Source organism: Athene cunicularia, assembly GCF_003259725.1.
Source record: "Athene cunicularia isolate RWA chromosome 1 unlocalized genomic scaffold, athCun1 chr1_part2, whole genome shotgun sequence".
NCBI lineage: Eukaryota > Metazoa > Chordata > Aves > Strigiformes > Strigidae > Athene > Athene cunicularia.
The window spans coordinates 29,496,567-29,516,418 of NW_020799092.1; the positions used below are offsets into that span (position 1 = coordinate 29,496,567).

The window sequence follows — 19,852 nt, forward strand, 5'->3', positions numbered from 1 at the left end:
GGGGGGGGGGGGGCAGTTACCTTTACTGCGCAGGTGGGTGAGGGGCTGGCGGTGAACGGCTTTTAGCCTAGGCGACTCCTGTGAGGCGGCGCGGCAAGGCGCTTTCGTGGGTGCTGCGCCGCCTCACAGGACCTGCCCAGTCTGAGCTCCTCCTCACAGCCCTAGCCCGCTCTCGACCTCATCTCCTCTTCCTTACCCAGCGCCATGACGTTCTCTCTTTCCTCCCTGGTGCTCTTGGGGCTCTTGGGGGTCCTCCGTCATGGCGGTGCTTCAGGTGAGTGCGGCGCAGGGTGAGGGGAGGGACTGTGGATCGTGACCGCCATTAAGCGAGGGGAGGGCCGGTGGAGCTCGGCTTGTATAGGTGAGGGGTTGTTTTTGGCCGAGTTGGCACATCCAGCAGGACGAAAGGGAGGGGTCTTGTTGTTAGGAGGGGCCTGCAGAGCTTTTTGGTGGGGAGTGTCCCAGGTGGCGGCAGAGCGACCGTCTTGGAGGGTTGAGCAAGAGTGAAGATCGAAGTGAAGATGCAGTTGTCTGCGGAGATGGAGAAGAGTTTTATACATTCGTGGCTTTTGATGTGGGCAGGAAGAACCTATTACCCCCCCTTTTTTGGTTGGTTTGGGGTTTGGGTTTTTTTTTTTTTTCAACTTAATTGCTCTGAACGCTATCATTTTAACTCTTGTGTGGATATGCTGGACTAATTTTAACTGTGCCGTTGCAGGCATACAGGGTCTGGTGTAGAGTTGTATTTCTTCTAAGGAGACAAGGTGACATTCGCTGCCTAGGAGTTTATATGAGAACGGGAACAGGGTTAATAGCAGGAATTTTTGGTTTTGGTTTGTTGAGCTTTTTTACTGCGTACAGCTAGCTGGTTGTGGGTTCCCAGCACTGGGCGGATTATATATTGAAAACCACTGTCACTATAAAATGAAGGAATTGATTAAGGAAATCTCCCTATAGTTTGGAGCTTGGTTCCTAAAATTACTTGCTGGCCATGCTGATGTAATTTGCCTTTATTTGGTGTGGGTTTTTTTTAATTCCCCTGTGTTCCTGTGTGTGACTAAAATAGGCATCCAGAGGTAAGTCTGCTATAATGAGTATGGCTTGTGAAGATTTGTTGATGCTTTTTTCTGGTAAGCTCTAAATTCTTATCTGTTCAAATAAAGGAAAAAATAATCGGTTTCAGGGATAATTCAGAGATAAGCGGGTAGTCCCTTATGTTAGGGCTGATGTAAACCTCCTCTTAGTTTTTCTTTATTTTTAAACTTGCTTATAATGAAGCTTCATTGTCCGAAAGGAGAAATCTACTCTTGGGATACTTTGCAAGGCTGCAGTAATCAGTCTCAAGTGTGGAAGATTTCTTGTGTTGTGGGCACCCCTGCCCTGGATTCTCATGCCCAAAATCTTAGTGGAGATCTGATGCTGGCAAGCAGGTCTGAGAATGAAGTCTCAGTGTTCTTGGATCTTAATGTTTATCTTAAAAGATGCTGGTAAGCAGTTTGCTCCCAGACTTTACTGAAATGAGTCATGTGTTGAGTCATTTTTTTATAATATGTAAAAAAGTGGAATGAATATGGGACTAAACTAATTGCTTTGCCTTGAAGGAGCCTGTTGCTATATTTCCTTGCAGAATTAAGGATGGAGGGGGGAAAGTACTTTACATGACAAGCTAATAAGCTGTGTAATTTGTGTACCAGTGTCTAGCTGATCATTAGGCCCTTTATACAAGGATACTTGCTAGTGGTTTACTTACTTGAAATTGTCATGTGGTTATTCAGTCTCAGACACCCAGGTTTGCAGGGGTGGGCTCTGTATCTCCTAATACTAGAAGATCCCGATTGATTTTAAAAGTGCTGATAAGTAAAATCTGTGCATGGTGACCTGTATTACCTCTCTGCGGTTCTGATGGACTGCAGCTCTTAATATTTGTGCAGGAGTGTTTTACATATCATGTTTGTTACTTTCCAGGGAGCTCCACCTTCATGAAGTAGGAGTGCATCTGGCTGCATCCAAACCAGGTTGCTGAGTGCAGAAAAAAGTACAGCAAATTTATAGTGTAGTCAGGGTTGAGCAGTGCCCTTTTCATAAAGGGAACTTATCTGGATGAATTTAGTTTGTGTTAGCTGTTTATAGTCTATGCAGAGACAACATTTTAAGGTTGTTCTGAAGCTGTTCAGCTGTGTGAATGCATTGGGCAGCTGGTCACTTACATCTTGAAGCATTATTGCCCAGATGCACAAGTGACAACAGTGCCAGCAATGTGACTGAGGCCAGGTCTTGCATGTTCTGGCTGATAATCGAAGTGGATTAGTAAAACTGTAAGTAGGTGAGGCAAGTGGTACTTCCCTTACTTTTCAGACTGTAAAAGACCTCCTGACCTCTAACTTGAACAGAATAGTTTTTTGAGATGGGAGTGGTGTGGTTGGTGACAAGCGACATTCTGTGGCACTATCTGCTTTAAACATCAAACTGTGCTCTAAGCATGAGTCTCAGTATGCACACAACTAAAGTTTAGAAGCTTTTGTAAGTCTTGCTTCTTTTGGGTGTGGGGTGGGTGATGTCTTTATTTGGGGTTTTAAGTGTGGGAAGGAAGAGACCTTGTAGCAGGACTCTGCTATGTTTGCATGACTCATACATGTTTTCATGGCCTTACAGGTCTGATATAATATGGCTGTTGGCTTTACTCTGTTAACTGTATACTCATGGTTTCCCTACTCAAACTTGTTTTCAGTCTGAGCTTGCATTTCATCTCCATTAAAGTCTTCATGTGACTACTTGTTGACATGTTCCCTACGCTGGAAGCTGCTGCTTACCTCTTAACGCTTATGTAAGGTTTTTCTGCAAATTCACTGTAAGTTGGCTGACACAAAGTATAAATGCATTTTCTCTGACTGTAGGGAACATCTTCGAGGTAAGCATAATGTTTGAGCATGGTTCTGTAGGTAAAGGCTATTCCTGTATGGGCAGCAACGGTATTTCTTCAGCCATGTTTCTTAATGGAAATTGGACTGATAGGTGTCATCAAGAACCTTGTATGGTTAAATGTTTCTTGGTGATGGGGACTGACACTTGACTATTGGATCAGGAAATGTGGTTTACTTAAAGCATCTTATGAACTGAGAGCTTGGTCCTGAATCAGCAGAGTTGAAATGGTTCACGCTGGGTGTTGCTGGTTGGTGAAACTGCTGTCACAGGGAAGGGATAATAAATCTTGGCCTTCTGTAGCGTTGATTACTTTGTTGATTAGAGTTAGGAATAAGGACTTATGATCTCGGAAGAGCTCTGAGAGATTCAATTCCTTTACTGGATTTGCCCTTCATGTGGGAGAAAAGGTATAATGTGGAGTGACAGAGTAGACTGTTGTCCATCTTTGTTCATCAGTTCTTTTATATGCTGGACTATCTGTGCTCCTGGTTTAGTATTGGTAGTGGTATACTGAGTAATATATGCTGAATACTCCAGCTTTGCTCTGCTCTTTCTCAGTTTCAGCAACACTGACTTAAAGTATGTTTTTTGTTGATAATCTCTGTAATAGTGATGGTTCCTCTCTTGTATCTAACCCAAAACTACTGACATGCAGTGACCATCTTACTTGTCCCTACAAGGCAAAGAAGAGAGGATAGCCTGGCATCTTACAAGGTGTTTCCAGAACTTCACTGAAGCAAGTAAAGCAACAAAAAAAGCTGGGATGCCTGGATTTTGTTCCTGGATCTGTTGCTGACTTGCTGGGTCAACTACCTCATTTGTGTGGTGGTATCTTTGCTGCATGTGTTGCTGAACATGCAGTCCTGTTTGGTGTCCTACATTCAGCGAGATCAAGCTTGCATGCTGTGGCCAGTATGATGTGTTCATGGAGATCTCTGTATCTGTCATTCAGAGAATCTTTGACAACACTGAATTCTGAATGGCTTGGTCTGAGAACTTGTGATAGCAATAGGCCTGATGAATTGTGAGCTGGTTAATTTGTCTGGCTTTCCGTGCTCCCTTTCTGTTCAGACCACCAGTGGACCTGTACAAGTGACAGAAAAAGGGAAGGCTGGAAAGGTGCTGTAGCCTGTGGCCATGTAGCAGTTGCTTTCCCAGAAGACTTCCTAGAAGGTTCTGCTGCTCTGCAGTGCTTGTGAACTTTCCTTTTAGTCATCTTACAAGCCTGGCTAGAAGTGAGATTTGAGGAGCCTGTGAACAACAAGCTGAAAAATTCTTGTCTGACAGATGTAGCCATTATTGTTCTTCACCTCCAATCTTCTGTCCAGACTTTGGTTTAAAATGTATGTCAGATGCACTGTTTTAGGAGCAATTATGCAAACAGCAAAGCAATGTAGAACACCGTGCCTTAATTTGCCACGCTAATTAAACTTGAAAGAGTGCTTCTGACATTTAGAGTCTCATGATCATGTTGAAATAGTGGCTGCATGTCTTGCTGACAAATCTGTTCTTGTTTATGCAGAGTCCTCTGATTTATGCAGAGCGGAGGTGAGAAGCAAGGCAGAGCAATGCAGGTTTTTTCCCCCCTTGATGGTAGAGCATAGAGAGGATATATCTGATTTCAGCTTTTTCTTTAAAAGAACATCTAAGTGTGAACATTTGCAATTCAGGAAACTGTGCTGAAGTTCTTAAAGATCAAAGAAAAATATTTTTCCTGCATTTTAATCTTTCACTCCTAATTTCTGAGTGCATAGATGTATATAGTCTGTGCCTTTTGAATGCTTTTCTTTAGCCTGTATACTGTTTGTTGCATTTCTGGTGGAGCTTAAGAGCTAAGACCAAAGAGATCTTGTGAAGGGAAAGATAATCTGAATGCTGCTCAATGGACTTCATTTAAGAAACTGAAGAATACATAAAGCTTTTTTGTAGCTCTAATTTTGCATTCATTACTGCTTGAAAACATGGAGTAAACTTTGTCTACCTTAACATGAAGATTATGGGACAGTAAAATGGAGAACCCTTTTTTCCTCAGAGATGGTTTATGATCCCCATATTTCAGCTGTGGTTTATTGGTGATGCAGCACTGATAACAATTGAATTTTGGGGGTGAGCATGTAAGAGTTGAAGTTAGCAAGATGAGATGAATTGAACTTTTCCTTCGCTTTCTTCCTCCGCTGTGAGGTGAGTAGAGGGGGCATGAGGGTAGGAGCTCACCTCTCTATATCATCAAGAGGCAAAGAAGCTGGCCAAAGATGAAAATTCTTGGCAGGGAAGAGTGAAAAATAACATGAGAGAAGTTAGAGTATTGGGTACTGTTTTGAATGAGAAGACTGTATATCCTTTTTTTGGGTGGGAGACCACCTGAGTCACCAGCAACAGTGTATATGGGATGGTGCTGTTGATTACTCTGGGTTTTGTTGGAGTACTGGATAGTATCAACCCTTTACACTAGAAGAGGCAACTTTACTGAAGAAGTGCTGTGTGCATGTTCAGGCTCAGTAAGTTTTCGGTCCACTGGGCTACTGGGTGTGCATGCAGGGGAATCCAGGGAAAAACCTGAAAGGCATTGTACATGCTTGCAAGCATCTAGTCTGCCCACTAACCACTAACAAAAGAGAATCTTGTGGCTTCTGTGCAGCTGCTTCTCTCTCCTCCCTGTCCTCAAGAGCCAGCACAGGGAGAAATCAGGCTTTCTTGCAGGACTTGAATGACAAGCCAAAGCTGATTCTCAAAGAATATTGCATCCTAGGTCTTGTGGTTCTCTTTATATTTAAATGACAATGGATCATGGGATTATGCTCATCATAAGAAGAAATGGTCTTGGTTCTGTCTTGGAAAAATTAGTCAGATTTTTAAAGAGAGAAATTGGGGTCCAGCAGTTTTAATAATTAAGAATAGTGTGGGAGCAAAAGACATGTGTGAAATAACTGCAAGTGGGTAAGTATACGTATGTAAACTACAGATTGACTGCATTATAGAAGTTGTCTCTGAATCCCATGGTCTATGGGAATTCACTGAGGAAAACTAACAGGTGTTGTGCAAGTTGGTTGGCAAATACAAGCATATCTGCCTGTATTTGCCAAAGAGCAAGTAGTCTGCAGTATCCTCTCTTATTTATTTTACTGAATGTTACTTGCTGTTGATTGCTCTAGCTGGTCAGCTGCACTGATGTCTATTGCTGAGGAGCTCAGCTGTATCAAATACTGAGGTCCTGGCAGGAAATCCTACCACAAGTGCTTAGGTGAGTGCCAGACCATGTGGTGGGTTCTCTAGCTGAATCTGTTCTTGGAGATATAGCTCTGTGTATAGTCATCTCTGAAACCTTAATACAATTTACAGGATGAGAAGCATAAACCAGCATCTTGCTGTGTTCCCAGCTGAGTAATATTGGGTAACTGAAGCTTCCAGGCTCCTGTTGGTAATTGCTTACCTCTAGGAAAAAAAAAAGTCTTCCTTTTTTTGTAATGCAGGTCTTCTTGAGCTCTCCTTGGGAAAATTCAGATATGTGCTACTTAACCAGACCAATCCAGAGGAAGCTGTAATCAGGAACATTGCAAGCAATGTGACTGTCGTTATTTTTCAAGTACATTCTCAGCAAAGTGATGTGGTGATATCCTTTGATAAGGTATGGTAAGAGTGTTACTTCTGTCCTTAAGTGCTACTTTTCCTTCAGCAAAGGAGTTGGGTCTAGTACATATACGAATATAGAACTGTAGTTACATAAATGATCTGAATATTTTATACTGTCCAAGAGCCATGTGGATTATTTTAGCTTCAGAAATCCTTTCTTATCATAGTTGCTATTTTGGAGGACTGAATGCCAAAGGAATTCAAGAGCTGGCTTGAAAACGTTTCAAGGCTCTGTGTTCTTGGTGGAAGGGATGCTTTTGACTTGGTAATCAGCCTGCTGACTACTATCCACCAGCTTATCAAATTACAAACAAATTTATAAATATTTGCTGGGCACCTTATACACTAAACATCATCACTTTGGGATATTTAGTTGCCTGCTACCTTATGTAGCTGGGATCTAGCCAGTACAGATAGAGAATCACAGAATGGCTAGTTCCAACCTGCCTGCTGTGGGCAGGAACCAGGTTACTCAAAGCCTCATCCACCCTGGCCTTGATGGTGTCTTGTTACACCAGCTCCTTAATTCCCCTTTGGCATATGGAGAAATGCCTTAATTGTACTCCAGTGAAGGCTGCTACTTCTAACCAACAATATAAGCATTCTTATTCTATACACTAGCCTTCATTTGTCCCATCATTACTGGGATGCAATCTAAAATACTGATTTTTTTTTTTTTTTTTTTTTTTTTTTTTTTTTTTTAGTGATATTTGAGCAGAACATAGACTATGCTGAAGGTAGAAGATTGAGATCTGAGAGCTGCCATCCAATTTCTGTCTCTCCATCTGTATTTTCCAGATGAGAATATACTGAGTGCCAAGAAGTATCCTGGGAAGCTTAGGAGATGAATAACCTGTAACACAAGTCACCCAGCTCAGTTGTCTTTGTACTGGTGAGATAGCCAGGATTACAGGGCTAAGGCATTGCTGTTACACCTATTCAGTCTTCGATGACCACTGGTAGAATCTTCTGCTGTGAATTCAGATACTCTTAGCATTCATGGGCCTTACCAGGCAAAGGACAGCAGTACATAAATACGGCTGTATTGCTTCTAGGGCTGGCCTGCCTCTAGAAGTATGAAGTTGAGCTAGGTCTTAAAGTCTACCAGGTCCGAAGTGCTTCCTAACAGTGTTGCCTCAGGTAACTGTGGACTTGGACAAAAGCACATTTGCCATGCTGAAGCATAGATTTGACTGAAGATGAATTGGTTGTTCCAGCCATGTGAGTGTGATGCTGCTGTTGCTCCCTGATGTTTCCTCAAGACCCCTGGTTCTGAAAGGGATGGTTGTGGTGGGGATTGGGTCAGCAGCTGACCTGACCCCAAGCACTTGTCCGGCATGGCTAGTGTTAAGCCAGCTGTCATACAGTCATCTCCATTCTGGTGGAGATAGTGAGGTGCTTCTGCACTTTGGTTCCCAGCATGCACTTTAGTGCTGCCTCACGACTTTGTGAGGGATATTATAATCCTTTCACACTTTTTATTAGTCAATCCATTGCTGTGCAGCAGTAGACTTCAACTAGCTAGATTTCTTTGCAACTAGCTTGTGGTTAACTCTTTAGTAGTTTCCTACTTGGGTTTTTGAGCCTGAGCTAGGCAGTGTCAGAGACTACTCCATTTTTCCAGCTCATTTATTCCATCTTCTTTTTTTACCAGCTAGCTAATGACTCAATGCCTCATCTGTGTCAACTGCCACAAAAATGTGTGCCCTACAGGTTTGTGGCAGGAATGTGACTCCTGTGCAATACATCAAGCTGTGGTAGAAATCTTTTCAAGAACAACTGCTTCTTTATATAATTTATTTCTGTCCAGAATCCATCCATGAACAGCTCGGGAACTGGAGTAGACAAAGGACTGGTTTCCATCCTTCAGCCTCAACAGAGTGTATGTACATGGTACCTTCGGTCACTGGTTGCTAGCCAGGTGTTGAGCACAGCTATCTCTATTCCTTATATGGAGAAAGGTATGTTCTTATTACTTGTTAAGGGATACCAGCTCTGCTTGTTACAAGTTAATGAAGTGTTGACCTCTCAGGGGTGATATAGTGCAAACATATTATGGAGATGCCAGTAATTCTCTTGAAATGGGCTGAAAGTTCTGTGTCACTGATGAATTGCAAATTGTGTATAGGATGTACTGTATGGTCTTGTCACTACTTCAGCCTTAGAGTAGTAAACTGCTACTATGTATCAGTATATGTATCAGGACCTATCTTAGACTGCAGTGGAACCACTGGTGTTGCTTGCAGGAGTAGAACCTGACAATTATGTGGTCAGCAAGCAGACTATAGGGACCTGCAAGTACATGCATTGCTGAGGTCTTAGAACTTTGTTCATGCTGTGTAAGGGGGAAGTAAAAACTACTACAGTTTTCTGTGTTCTAGATCCTATTCCTGGAGGCTGCAATCTAGAATTTGACTTGGAAGTGGATCCAAACATTTACCTAGACTATACATTGGTTGACATACACATCAAGTTTGCCCCTGCAAACTTGGGATATACCAGGTGTGTGGAACAACTTCAGTGCACTGAGCAAGACCTTCTTTGCCCTGTATTTCGCCAAGACCATAGAACAAGATCCTGCTGAAAAAGCTGACCATCCAGCTGCTGGCAGAAATCTTGCTTGCTGCAACAAACTGAAGTAAATAATGAAAATGAAAGGGAGAGAGGTAATATATGAGAGAAACAAAAGGTTAGAGTTGCATCTTGTGGGAGAGGTTATACAACTTCAGGTGTGCAAGCAGTCAGCAAATACTGGATCCTTCCATTCTTCATAGTGACTTAACCTGTTTGAGGAGCAATTGTGTATTATGGCGAGTTGTGAGCCTTTGTGAGTACTGAAGCATAATAATGACCTAAAGTTTTGTTTAACATGGAGATTTCAAGTTAAGGCATTATTTCCCAAATGGTACTTGGTGTCACAGGTGATAAGCAGGAAATGGGGAGGACTATGTTCAGAGCTGTGTATATACACCATGCATGGGAAAACAAAGTGATGTTGTGGTCTTTGGGTGTTGTGACCTCCTGGAATTCTTGGGCTGGTTTCTTATGACAAGTCATAGGAAGCCTCTATAAAGGCAGGTACCAGCACAGATACTACCTGCATCGGGTGATTCTGCATGATACTGCTGTAGTCTCACAAACATTTAGAGTCTAGTTTTGAACTAGTTACTGGTGCTAACTGCTAAGAAGTAGAAATGAAGTACTGCAAACTCAGATGGGTAACTTCCAAAAACTAATGTTAAGATCTGGGGACTTGTGCTGGGCACATAGTTGATCTCTTTTTTTAATTGTAGAGGAGCAAACCCACCATCCTGTGATTCAGGGACTGGTCAGAACTCCAGATGGCGACTGCGCTATGATGTCTACCGGTACTTCTTGCCAGAGAATGATCTTTCTGAAATGGTACTCATGAGCCACATACAGAAGATGTCTGAGGTGCAAAGTATCAAAGCCAATGGCGTTAAAGTAAGTCTAAAGCACTGGTGTGTACCAGGCATGTGGCAGTGGCACTATCTTATGTTTTCTCCTCCCCTGTGCTTGTCTTCCTTGAATGGTGACATAAGCAAACTGCTGATGCTTCAGGCTTCTTGCGTCTGTCTGGGATTTCTGACTAGGAAGTATAGTGAGTGACATGTAGAATATGGCAACCACTCTCTCTTGGGATAGATGTGGCTAGTTAGCACACCCTGAAACGTGGCAGAACTGAGTCTTTTTGCAATGAACTCTGATATTAGGTAGATGTTAGTGACTAGTCTGTGGGATTTTTGCAATGTCTTGCACCCTTTTCTCAAAGCCATGAGCTCTTACTGCAGTGTTTTCTGCTTGCTTTAGCGACAGTGCTCCTTCACTGATGATGAAGCCAGCTTGCCTACAGCTATACTGCCACTGAGTGCCTGTAAATCCAGAAGTAGAGTGACTTCTGACAAAGATGGATAGTCTCCTATGATGCCTGATAAATGCTGGGGTCTAGCATCCTCAGATGCTGAGGATTGAGTAGGGAATGCAAGGAAGAGAGGAGGGGAGAGGATATAGTGAAACTGGACTAGAAATGTGCACCATTTCGAGTGGCATGAAGAGATCTGATATGTGAGAGCAAACACTAGCTGCACGCTTACCTACCCCACAGCAAAGAGATTGGAAGGGACAGAGCAGAGAGAATCTCAGTGGCCATGACCTGTCTGGCCTTGCTAGGGAGTAGAATGACAGCCTTGCCTGCTCCAGAGGCCAGACCTGGGGTAGAAAGCCTGAACTATCCCCTCAAATGGAGAGGGGGGAAAACATGAGTGGGAGAATCTTCTCCCCTGTCAAAAAATATACTAATGCCAAAGGAAGTAGAGTTTGTCCTGTGAGCTGTTAATGCTTCAATTGGTGATACTGAGAGGGTTCAGAATAGGAGAACTCGTTCCTGGAGTTCTTGCTGATCATCTTCCTTGAGCTGCTGAGTATTGCCTGAGCTGTATGGACACATCAGTATGCCATCAATAGCAGTGACAAGCGGTTCCTTGCAATTAAAAATATTCTTTACTGTTCCAGATGCTTACGTTGACAACTGATGACAAGACCAATGTCTACTTTTCCTCACTTCCTGGACAAGGTGTGATCTACAACGTCATAGTATGGGATCCTCTTTGGAATACTTCTGCTGCATACATACCTGTCCATACATATGCCTGCAGCTTTGCTGACCTAGTGGATAACTGCTCTTCTCTCAGTAAGTTGGGACGTGTACATCCTTGCCAACTCATCTTAATCTTCTTGTGCTCTAACGTTCTGAATGGGGATTTTGAGGTTTAGGGACTCTGTTTTAAACTGGATATATTTTGTTACTTTATGATGGAGTCTGCTTCTTGATTGAGGAGAAATTCTAGACTGATGAACTAAGACTAAGGAGAACTAACTATTAACAACTGAAGGTTTAACTTAATGGAGGCTTAATGTGTGGCTTGCAAATGTATCTTTCAGCTCTGTAGTGCTACTCTATCTTTTTTCATTTCCACTGGATACATAATCTTAAATCACTTGTAGGACTATAGATGGTGCATGTGAAACTAAACTAATAAAACTAACTAGATTAGGTTCCTGTCTGATTTTTCTAACTGTGCTGGTGCTAACAGGAATTGGCAACCTACAAATATTTTGAAAGGAGATAGTCACCTAAAATAAGCATAAAGTGAATGTCAGCAGTAGTGGAATTGACTGTGAAGTCCTGTTACCTTATACAGTTATGTAGTCATAGAATTTGAGTAGAAAAAGAGCAAAGCTGCCACTCCCATTATGACTGCAGAAGGGACAAGAATAATGGGTAGAATATGGCTTATAAAGTAAGGTTTATTGTCATGATTATTTTCTTATCATATACTGCAACACAAGTAACTCTTGTGAAACTCAGTGGTTGTCTTATGACAACATGAGAGAAATTATCTAGGCTAAACCTCTCTTATTCAGAGAACTAGGAAAGTGTGGCTTACTTTTTCAAATAGCTTAAATACCAGCAAGAATTTTGCCTAGGAGACAAAGGTGGGCTATACTGGGATGCTGATGGTCCTTTCTGTTGCATGGAAAATATAAAAGGGAGATTATGGTGAAGGCTGCAGTCATAAAGACTATAGCTGCTGCCTGGATTGCTAATCCTGTAGCACTGGCCTTTATAGATGTTTGAATGTCCTTTTTGTAAAGTTGAGCAGAGAATTTTCAGGTAAAGCTGTTATAAACAACAAGTTACAGATACTTAACTAATAGTTACAGAAACTTCAGCCTTTTGAATAAGGAGGAAGCTTTTGATTTTTTAATGAGTTTGGAACTACTTCAGTATTCTGTTAGAGATCCTATCAGGGTAACTGCTAGTTCAGGCATTGTAGATCTGCTCACATGGTGTGTTTGAAAGAGTGGCAGCTAGTAAGTTATCAGTAGACTCGGTGACAGCAACCTAATCTCATTGTTGGGACTATTAGGTGGAATGCTCTAGTAACCTTTTCTTTCTTCTTGTAGGTAAACTTTCTACCAAAGTATTCTTCACTGCTCTTGCTGTTCTTGGCCTTTTTGCTTGCTTTTTTGGACACAGATTCTGGAAAACAGGTACTGAATGTTTTCTGGATTTTGGGTGGGGGTTTTTTTCCTCTCTTCTCATAAATCTGGTTGGCATTTCATAACTGTAACTTAGAATGGTGGTGTTACTACTAAGATTCACTTGATAGTGATTATGTGCCAATTAGATCCACTGCTTTGCTTGTACAGGATACAAGCTTTTAAGCACAGAGCAAGAAGTTTCTGGTATGCAAAGAATAGAAACATAAAACTATCTGTATTGCCCAGCATGCACCCTATAAATACGTAGTTTTCTGACCACTTGAAGTGCTTGAGGACACCCTTTTGCAGACCAGTGTTGTCTGACTTTCCTTTTATGCTTCTCAGCCAGTGAGCTGGTATGTTCCTTCCTATTGTAACATGGAAATGTCTGAATTTGTATTGAAGTGGGTTTGGTATGAAGTGATATGACAGCATACTAAATTTTTTTTCCTTTGCTTCTAGACTTAGTCTTCATGGGCTTCATATTCACAGCATTCTTCTTCTTTGTATTCATTACGAGGGTAACTGGCCTTGGTTATGACCGTGAGTAGATGTGTCAGGACACCCAATCTTCTTCCCAAAGTATTGTTGTTATGAATCCCTTAAGTAAAACCTCAGTAGTGTTTGTTGGTGGCCACCCTCAGGAAGAATAGGAGGATAATACCTAGGTACTTGAACTAATCTCTGATTACCACAATAGGAAGAGTAAATGTTGCTTCTAACATCAAATAGTGATGCAGAATTAATAGCTGCAACTATAAAAGACAAATTTGAATATCTGTCCAAGGAAGATAACAATTTTTTAGAAAACCTGGAAACTTGAAGCATACTTCCTTAATATGTCTTTCATAATGGGTGAAACTTGGTTTCAGATCAGATGCAAATTTCATCTGTAAAATGAAAGTGAAATATCTGCACCCTGCTTGTTAGACTAGCTAAAATTAGTTCCTTTTGTCTTTGTGTTCCCACATATAGTTAACATTTTTGGTACGTGTGCATTATCTCTCACAACCATAACTGCCCTGGGAACTCAAGATACTGATGTAGATAGTAGCAAGACGTTCATTCCAGCCCTGTGCTGTTCTTTCAGTAACACATCTGCAGTTGCAGACTGGAGTCTTTAGTGAAATGCTTGAAGCAAATACTGATACTCTTGTTTGTTTTTTTTCAGAAAGTTTTTGTTAGGTAACAGTCAAATATGTAAGTAAAGCTGCTGAATACATTGTTGCAGTTGGAATTTCCCCTTTTCTTTTTCAGTGCGTCTTACTTTAACAGCAGTAGCTGGAATTATTGGAGGGCTTTTCCTGGTTGCAAGCTGGTGGAGATTTGGCTCTGTCCTACTCTGTATGTTTGTTATTGGACTTGTGCTGGGATTTCTCTTTTCATCAACGGTCTTCTTTACTCCACTGGGTATGCACTGAAATACTCTGCTGCAAAGTGCTGGCTAGTGAGTTATGCGTTCCTGTACAGGGACACTGCAAGGCTTAGTCTAAGATGAATGCCACTATCTGCTTTATCTTAGTGTGATGTTTAAATTTCCCTTTCCAGTTTTGGGAGGAACAGAGATGTACCTGAAGCTGCCTTTCAGGTGTGCTGTAATTAAAACTACTTAGGGGATCTGCAGTGGTGGGAAAAGGAAACTGCTTACTCTGCAGAGAACTTGCTGAGGCTCTTCCTACCTAAGCTGTGTGTCATCTCAGCAGTCTGTGACACCAGCTCTGCTTCAGGCATGCACTCACTGTCTGTCTTGTCCTCTATCTAGAACAAGTCACAGTACAAAATCTGTAGTCTAACTTGAAGGCTTCAGGCATAAAGGTGTCATCGATTAAGAGGAGTTCTTGCTGTTGCCTTTCACCATACTAGAGTGCAAGGCTCTGGGAGCACTGCACTGTAAGTCAAACTTGGATTTGCAGCTGGATTGACATCATCAGAGTCTTTAGAATGACTTTGAGAGAAACAATAGACAAATCACTTAAAAGCAAGCAAGGCTGCTGAGCTGGAATCCCTCTGGAACATCAGAGCATCAGCCACACTGCTTTCTCTTATCGTAAATTTTAATCTCAAAACTCTTCTACTTAAGATCCCTTGTGGGAGAGTTTTTATTCTCTGGTCGTCTCTTTGACTCAGCCACAGTTCTGTGATAATCCATGCAGTCCCTGGTTGCCCTTCATTGAATTAAAACAGGGACTCAGCTGAGGGTCAGCTTGTCCCCTCTGTTTGGTTGACAAGCTTTAGAAAGCAGGCGGAGCAAAGCAGTATTTGAATGACTTAACTACTCTTCCTAAGACCACAAGAATTTGGTGTCTTGTGCTGTTGTGATGACTGCATTTGCACCATGCTCCAGAGTTCAACTTGCATAATGTGGGTGTATAGATCATAAACCTATATAGGCAACAAAATGGCTTCTTACTCAGTAGAAGTACTCTAAAACTTTTCATTCTTACCAGATCAGTAATGTATACCGCATCAAAAATCTATTTTATGGACAAGATCTGTTGTCCTAACTCCTAACTGGGACTGCCTTTTTCTGTTCTTGTTTTGAGTAACTGTGTTACAATGCATCTTAAACAATTAACATTTGAGCTCAAAAGCTAAGCTTTTCAACAGCACTCCAGATATTTCTGAAAGTACAGAACCTTTGTGGGGGGGAAAAGCTCATCCCCAACCACTTGCAGAAAAGGAAATTATTTACTAACTAGTAAATTATGTGTGGAATGTGGTGTCTTTGCAGGAGACTACAGAGTCTTCCGTGATGATGTGGTGTTCTGGGTGACCTTTTCTTCTGTAGCCTTGATGATTCCGGTGCTTTTTGCTGACTGTCCAAGAATTGTAAGTAATCTGCACCATTACCTCAGAAGGAGGGAGGAAGGGGTGTCAGACTTCTTAATGCAAAATGTGGTCCTGTGGGATATGCTTAGGAAACTTAACACAGCTTCATGAATCTCAGCACAGGATCAGCTCTAGGGAGTTCCTATTCAGCCCTACTTGTGCTAAATGGTCATAAGCAAAGGAATGACTTTTTGCAGTGTTGCACATATCATCCACTAACACTTGCAATTAGTCCACTTCTGCTGTCTTTAACAGGATGTCTGGACAACAAGTATGTGTAGCCAGTTTCTTGTAGAGGAACTGATACAAAATACTGCCTTAAGGAGGTGAGGAAGAGAGTGTTTATCAGTCTCCTAAAGCTGTGTGTTTTCTACTCCTCTAGCTGAACATACTGGCCTCTGGAATAGTAGGCTCTTATGCAGTGATTTTAGCTATTGCTTGTTATGTCTACACAAGTCTTGCTTACATCACCTTAGACCTACTCAGAAGGGTCCTCAATGATTACTTCAGCAGAGCTTACACCAATGTGCCTTTTCAAACAAATGGTGAGTACTGCTCTTAAGACTTTTTTTTTGTTAAGAAAAAACACTGCCTCTTTGGTTCCACTGTGAACAGTGAGTGAGGGTAGGAAGGGATGAAAGGAGAACACAGTAAATAAGTGTGAGATTTAACACCCAGATGATAAACCAGATGATAAATTCTAGTCCTCTAAAAGAAAGACTGAGTAGAGTCATACGTGGCAGCCTTCCAGCAGGTGTTATGTAACAAAGACTCTTGTGAAAGGGTGCTTTTCAGTCTTGGACTGCCACTTTGCTGTTGGGTCTGAAGAGCGGGCTGTCAAAACGCCTAATATGGTGACTGAGCAGACTCATCTCTGACTCAGTGGATATTCTTGCCTTTTCATGGAATTACTGTAGGCATGTGAGGATGCAGAGATGATACTTCCTTCCTTTCTGTCACTAATCTTGTTCAGTGTTTGTGCTTGGGAAAGGAAGGAATGTTCTGCTTTGATAGAGGAGTCTGTTTTCTCTTTTTCAGACTTCATTATGCTGTCAGTGTGGACAATGCTGGCCCTTAGCGGAGTGACTGTGCAGCTTCGCCGAGAGAGAAGTGAAGTGCCCTTCCCACCACACCCCTATCTCACCTGGAAGCGGGAAAGGGAGCGCAGAAGCACCAATGTCTTAGATCCTAGCCATCATATCCCTCCCCTAAGAGAGAGGATCCATAACAAGCTACTGCATATCAAAGAGTGTTTTCAGAAAGAGCAGCCAGCTGGTGAGAGAACTCCATTGCTTCTGTAACCTGCCAAATAACTGGTAGGAACAGAAAAGAAGAATCTAGGAATGGTGAGATGAATGATCACCAGCAAACCAGCCAGTGGTGCAGGTTTTACCACTCTAGTTTGTCATGCTTAATAAGAGGATCATATCTATCCAACCTGGAAGATGTGTTACCTGTCTGGTACACTACATGGGGTTTTTTGTGACTGACTGACTCCTCAGTGGCCCACTCAGCTTGCTGTGACATGTGTATGTCTAGCTGCAGAATCTTGTAATGATGGTCAAGTAAAGGTATTTATCTTATGATGTGGTTTGATGTTTAGTTATATTAAGTATAAAACAGTCCTTAGAAAGCAATCTGTACAATGCTGGCACTTCCCTCGCAGTGCAAAAATCACTGCTGAAATCCTGCCTGACTTGCTGCTGAAGATGAGCAGTCTGTTGGAGTGCAAGAGATGAGAGGTGGGGACCGTACACAAAGTGTTCTTCTAGCAGGAGCTGAAGTATGGCCTTCTAGTATAGGTACAAAACGTGTGGCTGCAGACACAGTTGTTTCCAGGAAGTATTACTGAACTTTGCAAGCTAAACTGAGTGACTTGAATTTAAACTGCACCAAATTGACTGTTGTAAGCATGCACACTGTGGCTCAGGAAGTGGACTGGATCTGAAACAAGAAGACTTTCTCCCTTGCTTTTGGATGGTTCTGTAGCAAGCTGGCCATCTGGTCTCTGTGCAGAGATGACTGCTAAAAGAACACAAAAGGTTTGCTTCCTTGCTTGCTATCTGAACAGCCTGTGTCTTGTTTCTGCTCTGGTATAATCTTTTGATGGTGCTGTCATAAAAGAAAAACTAAGTAAGCTCTTTGTGGCCAACTGCAGGGTTTTTTTTTTTTCCCTGGAACTGGTTAAAACCACTATTTTTTACTTTTAATCAATGTATCTTTTAATTTTGGCTTTAAGGGGTGAAAATGGCATCCAGCTAGCAAAATACTGGCTGGGATCCTTGCTGACCAAATGTGTTCCTTACCAATTGAGGATTGTATCTGCCCAAAGCAGAATGCAGTATAAAAACAGATAAGGGACCGCTCCTGCATTCAGTGGAAGATTGTGATCTTGTGTGATGGCTTTGCTTCCTCATAAACGACCCAAACATCCATTTTCAGAATGCAAACTGGAGTGTTGTGGCTTTGCCTCACAGAAATGCACAAGCTATCCTTGGTTTTACCTGTCCTGAGGGGCACCCTATACCCAGTCTTGGTCTTCACACTCAGTGTTTACTTGGTGATCTGTCACGCATTAAATGATGATTGAAGTCTTGTGTCGTGTATCTCGATACAGGCTGTGGTGGCTCTTCCTGCTGCTGCTTCTCATTATCTTTGTACCTTCAGTGTGGGCAGTGAAGTGTGTAGTCCTTCTGTCAAGGGGAACCACCATGAGGGAACACCCTAGTGGTGGAAACTGAAATTCTTGGGCCCCACTTTAAATTCTTGGCAGTAAGTATGTAGGCAATCTTTGTAAGGAAACTGGCAAAAGAACTTTATATGGAAACTTAGTTGAAACTTTAAAAACCCTGGCAATAGAAAAGAAACAATGACTTCAAAATACTTTACTTACCAGCCATTTTTCTTCAAGGAGTGAAAGCTTAATGACATAGTATCTCAGGTGACTGAGCTCATCTGATGTTTAGAGACACAAATCCCATGACTGCTTGGAGCTGGAATGTCTGCATCAAAACAGCAGAGCAAAACTGAAATTCTGCAATTTGAATCTTGCTTCACAGTGCTGTTTCATGGTGCATGGGGGTAAAGGAGGAGCTCTGTCCCTGACCTCTGGCAGGCTGATGCTTGCCAGCAGCCCTTTACCGCACTAATACTGAATATGTCTTTGCAATATTTAATGGCAAATAGCAAACACTGAGTTGGTATACAAATGTTCTTAAACATGTTTACCTTGGGGTTTTTATAACTGCTGTGATTAACATTGTGCAAGAAACTCCAATTTTCTCTATCTTTTATAATAAAGATGTCTTTTGAAAGAATATTGAAACTAAAGGAGTGTCTCTGAATTCAGTGATGCTTTTACAACTTAGTTTCTGCCTTTGGTAGTGTAGGGATAAGTCTGTTTTTAAAAAAAATATTAGTCCCTCAAGGGATGAGGACAAGGCAGGGAGCTTAGCTGACTGGTTGCAAGTACTTACTGTAGCTGCAGTGACACCCAGAGGCTGAGTGTGGTTATGTTCTGTGTGAAGCTACTGGTCAAGTGCATGATCCTAAGAGGCTTTTTTTGTATAGCTTGATCAGACAATGGTTGTCATCCACTTCTTCACTGGTAACTAGGCTGCAAGGTCATATAGGAAGTCTGTGGCAGAACTGGGCTTAGAATCTCAGAAAAAGACTTCAAACTTTGAGATTTTTATTACTGCTAAAAGATGGTATGGGAATTTTCTTCCATATTCTGTAAGCCATAGTGAGTAACAGTGATAATAATCAGGATACACTAACTGATCCACAGGGGTGTTGAAGGGGTAACTTCCAAGGCTTTATGTAACCTCTGAGAAAGGAAAAGGAAAATTGGATCCTATCCTGCTATGCCTCTGTGCTGACTGCAGAATCTCATTGGAAGCAATTACTGCCTTGCTATGTTAGCTGCAGTACCTTGCTAGCTTAAAATAATGCTAGCTGACATTCCTGGGGAATTGATATCTAAACTATGTTCTTCTAGGTAGTGATTCCCCTGTAAAATCAGGTGTTTTGAAGCTTTCTAGACTATGATGATCATCTGCTTCCTCCTGCTGTAGAGAATTCTCCTGCTATGACAGCTCCACTACACCTCTTTCACTGAGTTTTCTAGTCTTTGCTGCACTGTAGTAATATTGCAATGGTTACATCGTGATATTTGTCTCAGCTGCTTCTAGAGCTTTCCTAGGTCTGCATGTGTTCCAGTCCTACCTTAAATCCACAGGAGAAACTTCATCTGCCCCTCATTCTCACACCCATACTAATTTTTCCTAGCAGTTAACAAGGTGTGGCACAAATGGACTCAGGGACACTGATTCTGTTTGTTTGGGTTTTTTTTTTTTAAATAAATGAATCTTCCTTTGTTCTTGTGTCTCCTTCCTCACTTTGA

General features: G+C 41.9%; 1 protein-coding gene across 2 annotated transcripts; it reads left to right on the top strand.

Annotated features, from left to right (window-relative positions):
• The first annotated feature begins 62 nt into the window (after positions 1–62).
• TM7SF3 (transmembrane 7 superfamily member 3) lies at positions 63–19,302 on the top strand. Of its 2 annotated transcripts, XM_026866642.1 has the most exons (12): positions 63–274; positions 6,393–6,547; positions 8,363–8,513; positions 8,934–9,054; positions 9,846–10,017; positions 11,086–11,263; positions 12,541–12,627; positions 13,081–13,161; positions 13,876–14,028; positions 15,350–15,447; positions 15,830–15,992; positions 16,486–19,302. In XM_026866642.1, the coding sequence occupies exons 1-12, from the start codon at positions 205–207 to the stop codon at positions 16,746–16,748; spliced, it is 1,692 nt and encodes a 563-aa protein (XP_026722443.1). In that variant the 5' UTR covers positions 63–204; the 3' UTR covers positions 16,749–19,302. The 2 variants fall into 2 exon arrangements, with proteins under 2 accessions (XP_026722443.1, XP_026722451.1); XM_026866650.1 differs by lacking the exon at positions 6,393–6,547.
• Positions 19,303–19,852: the final 550 nt, after the last annotated feature.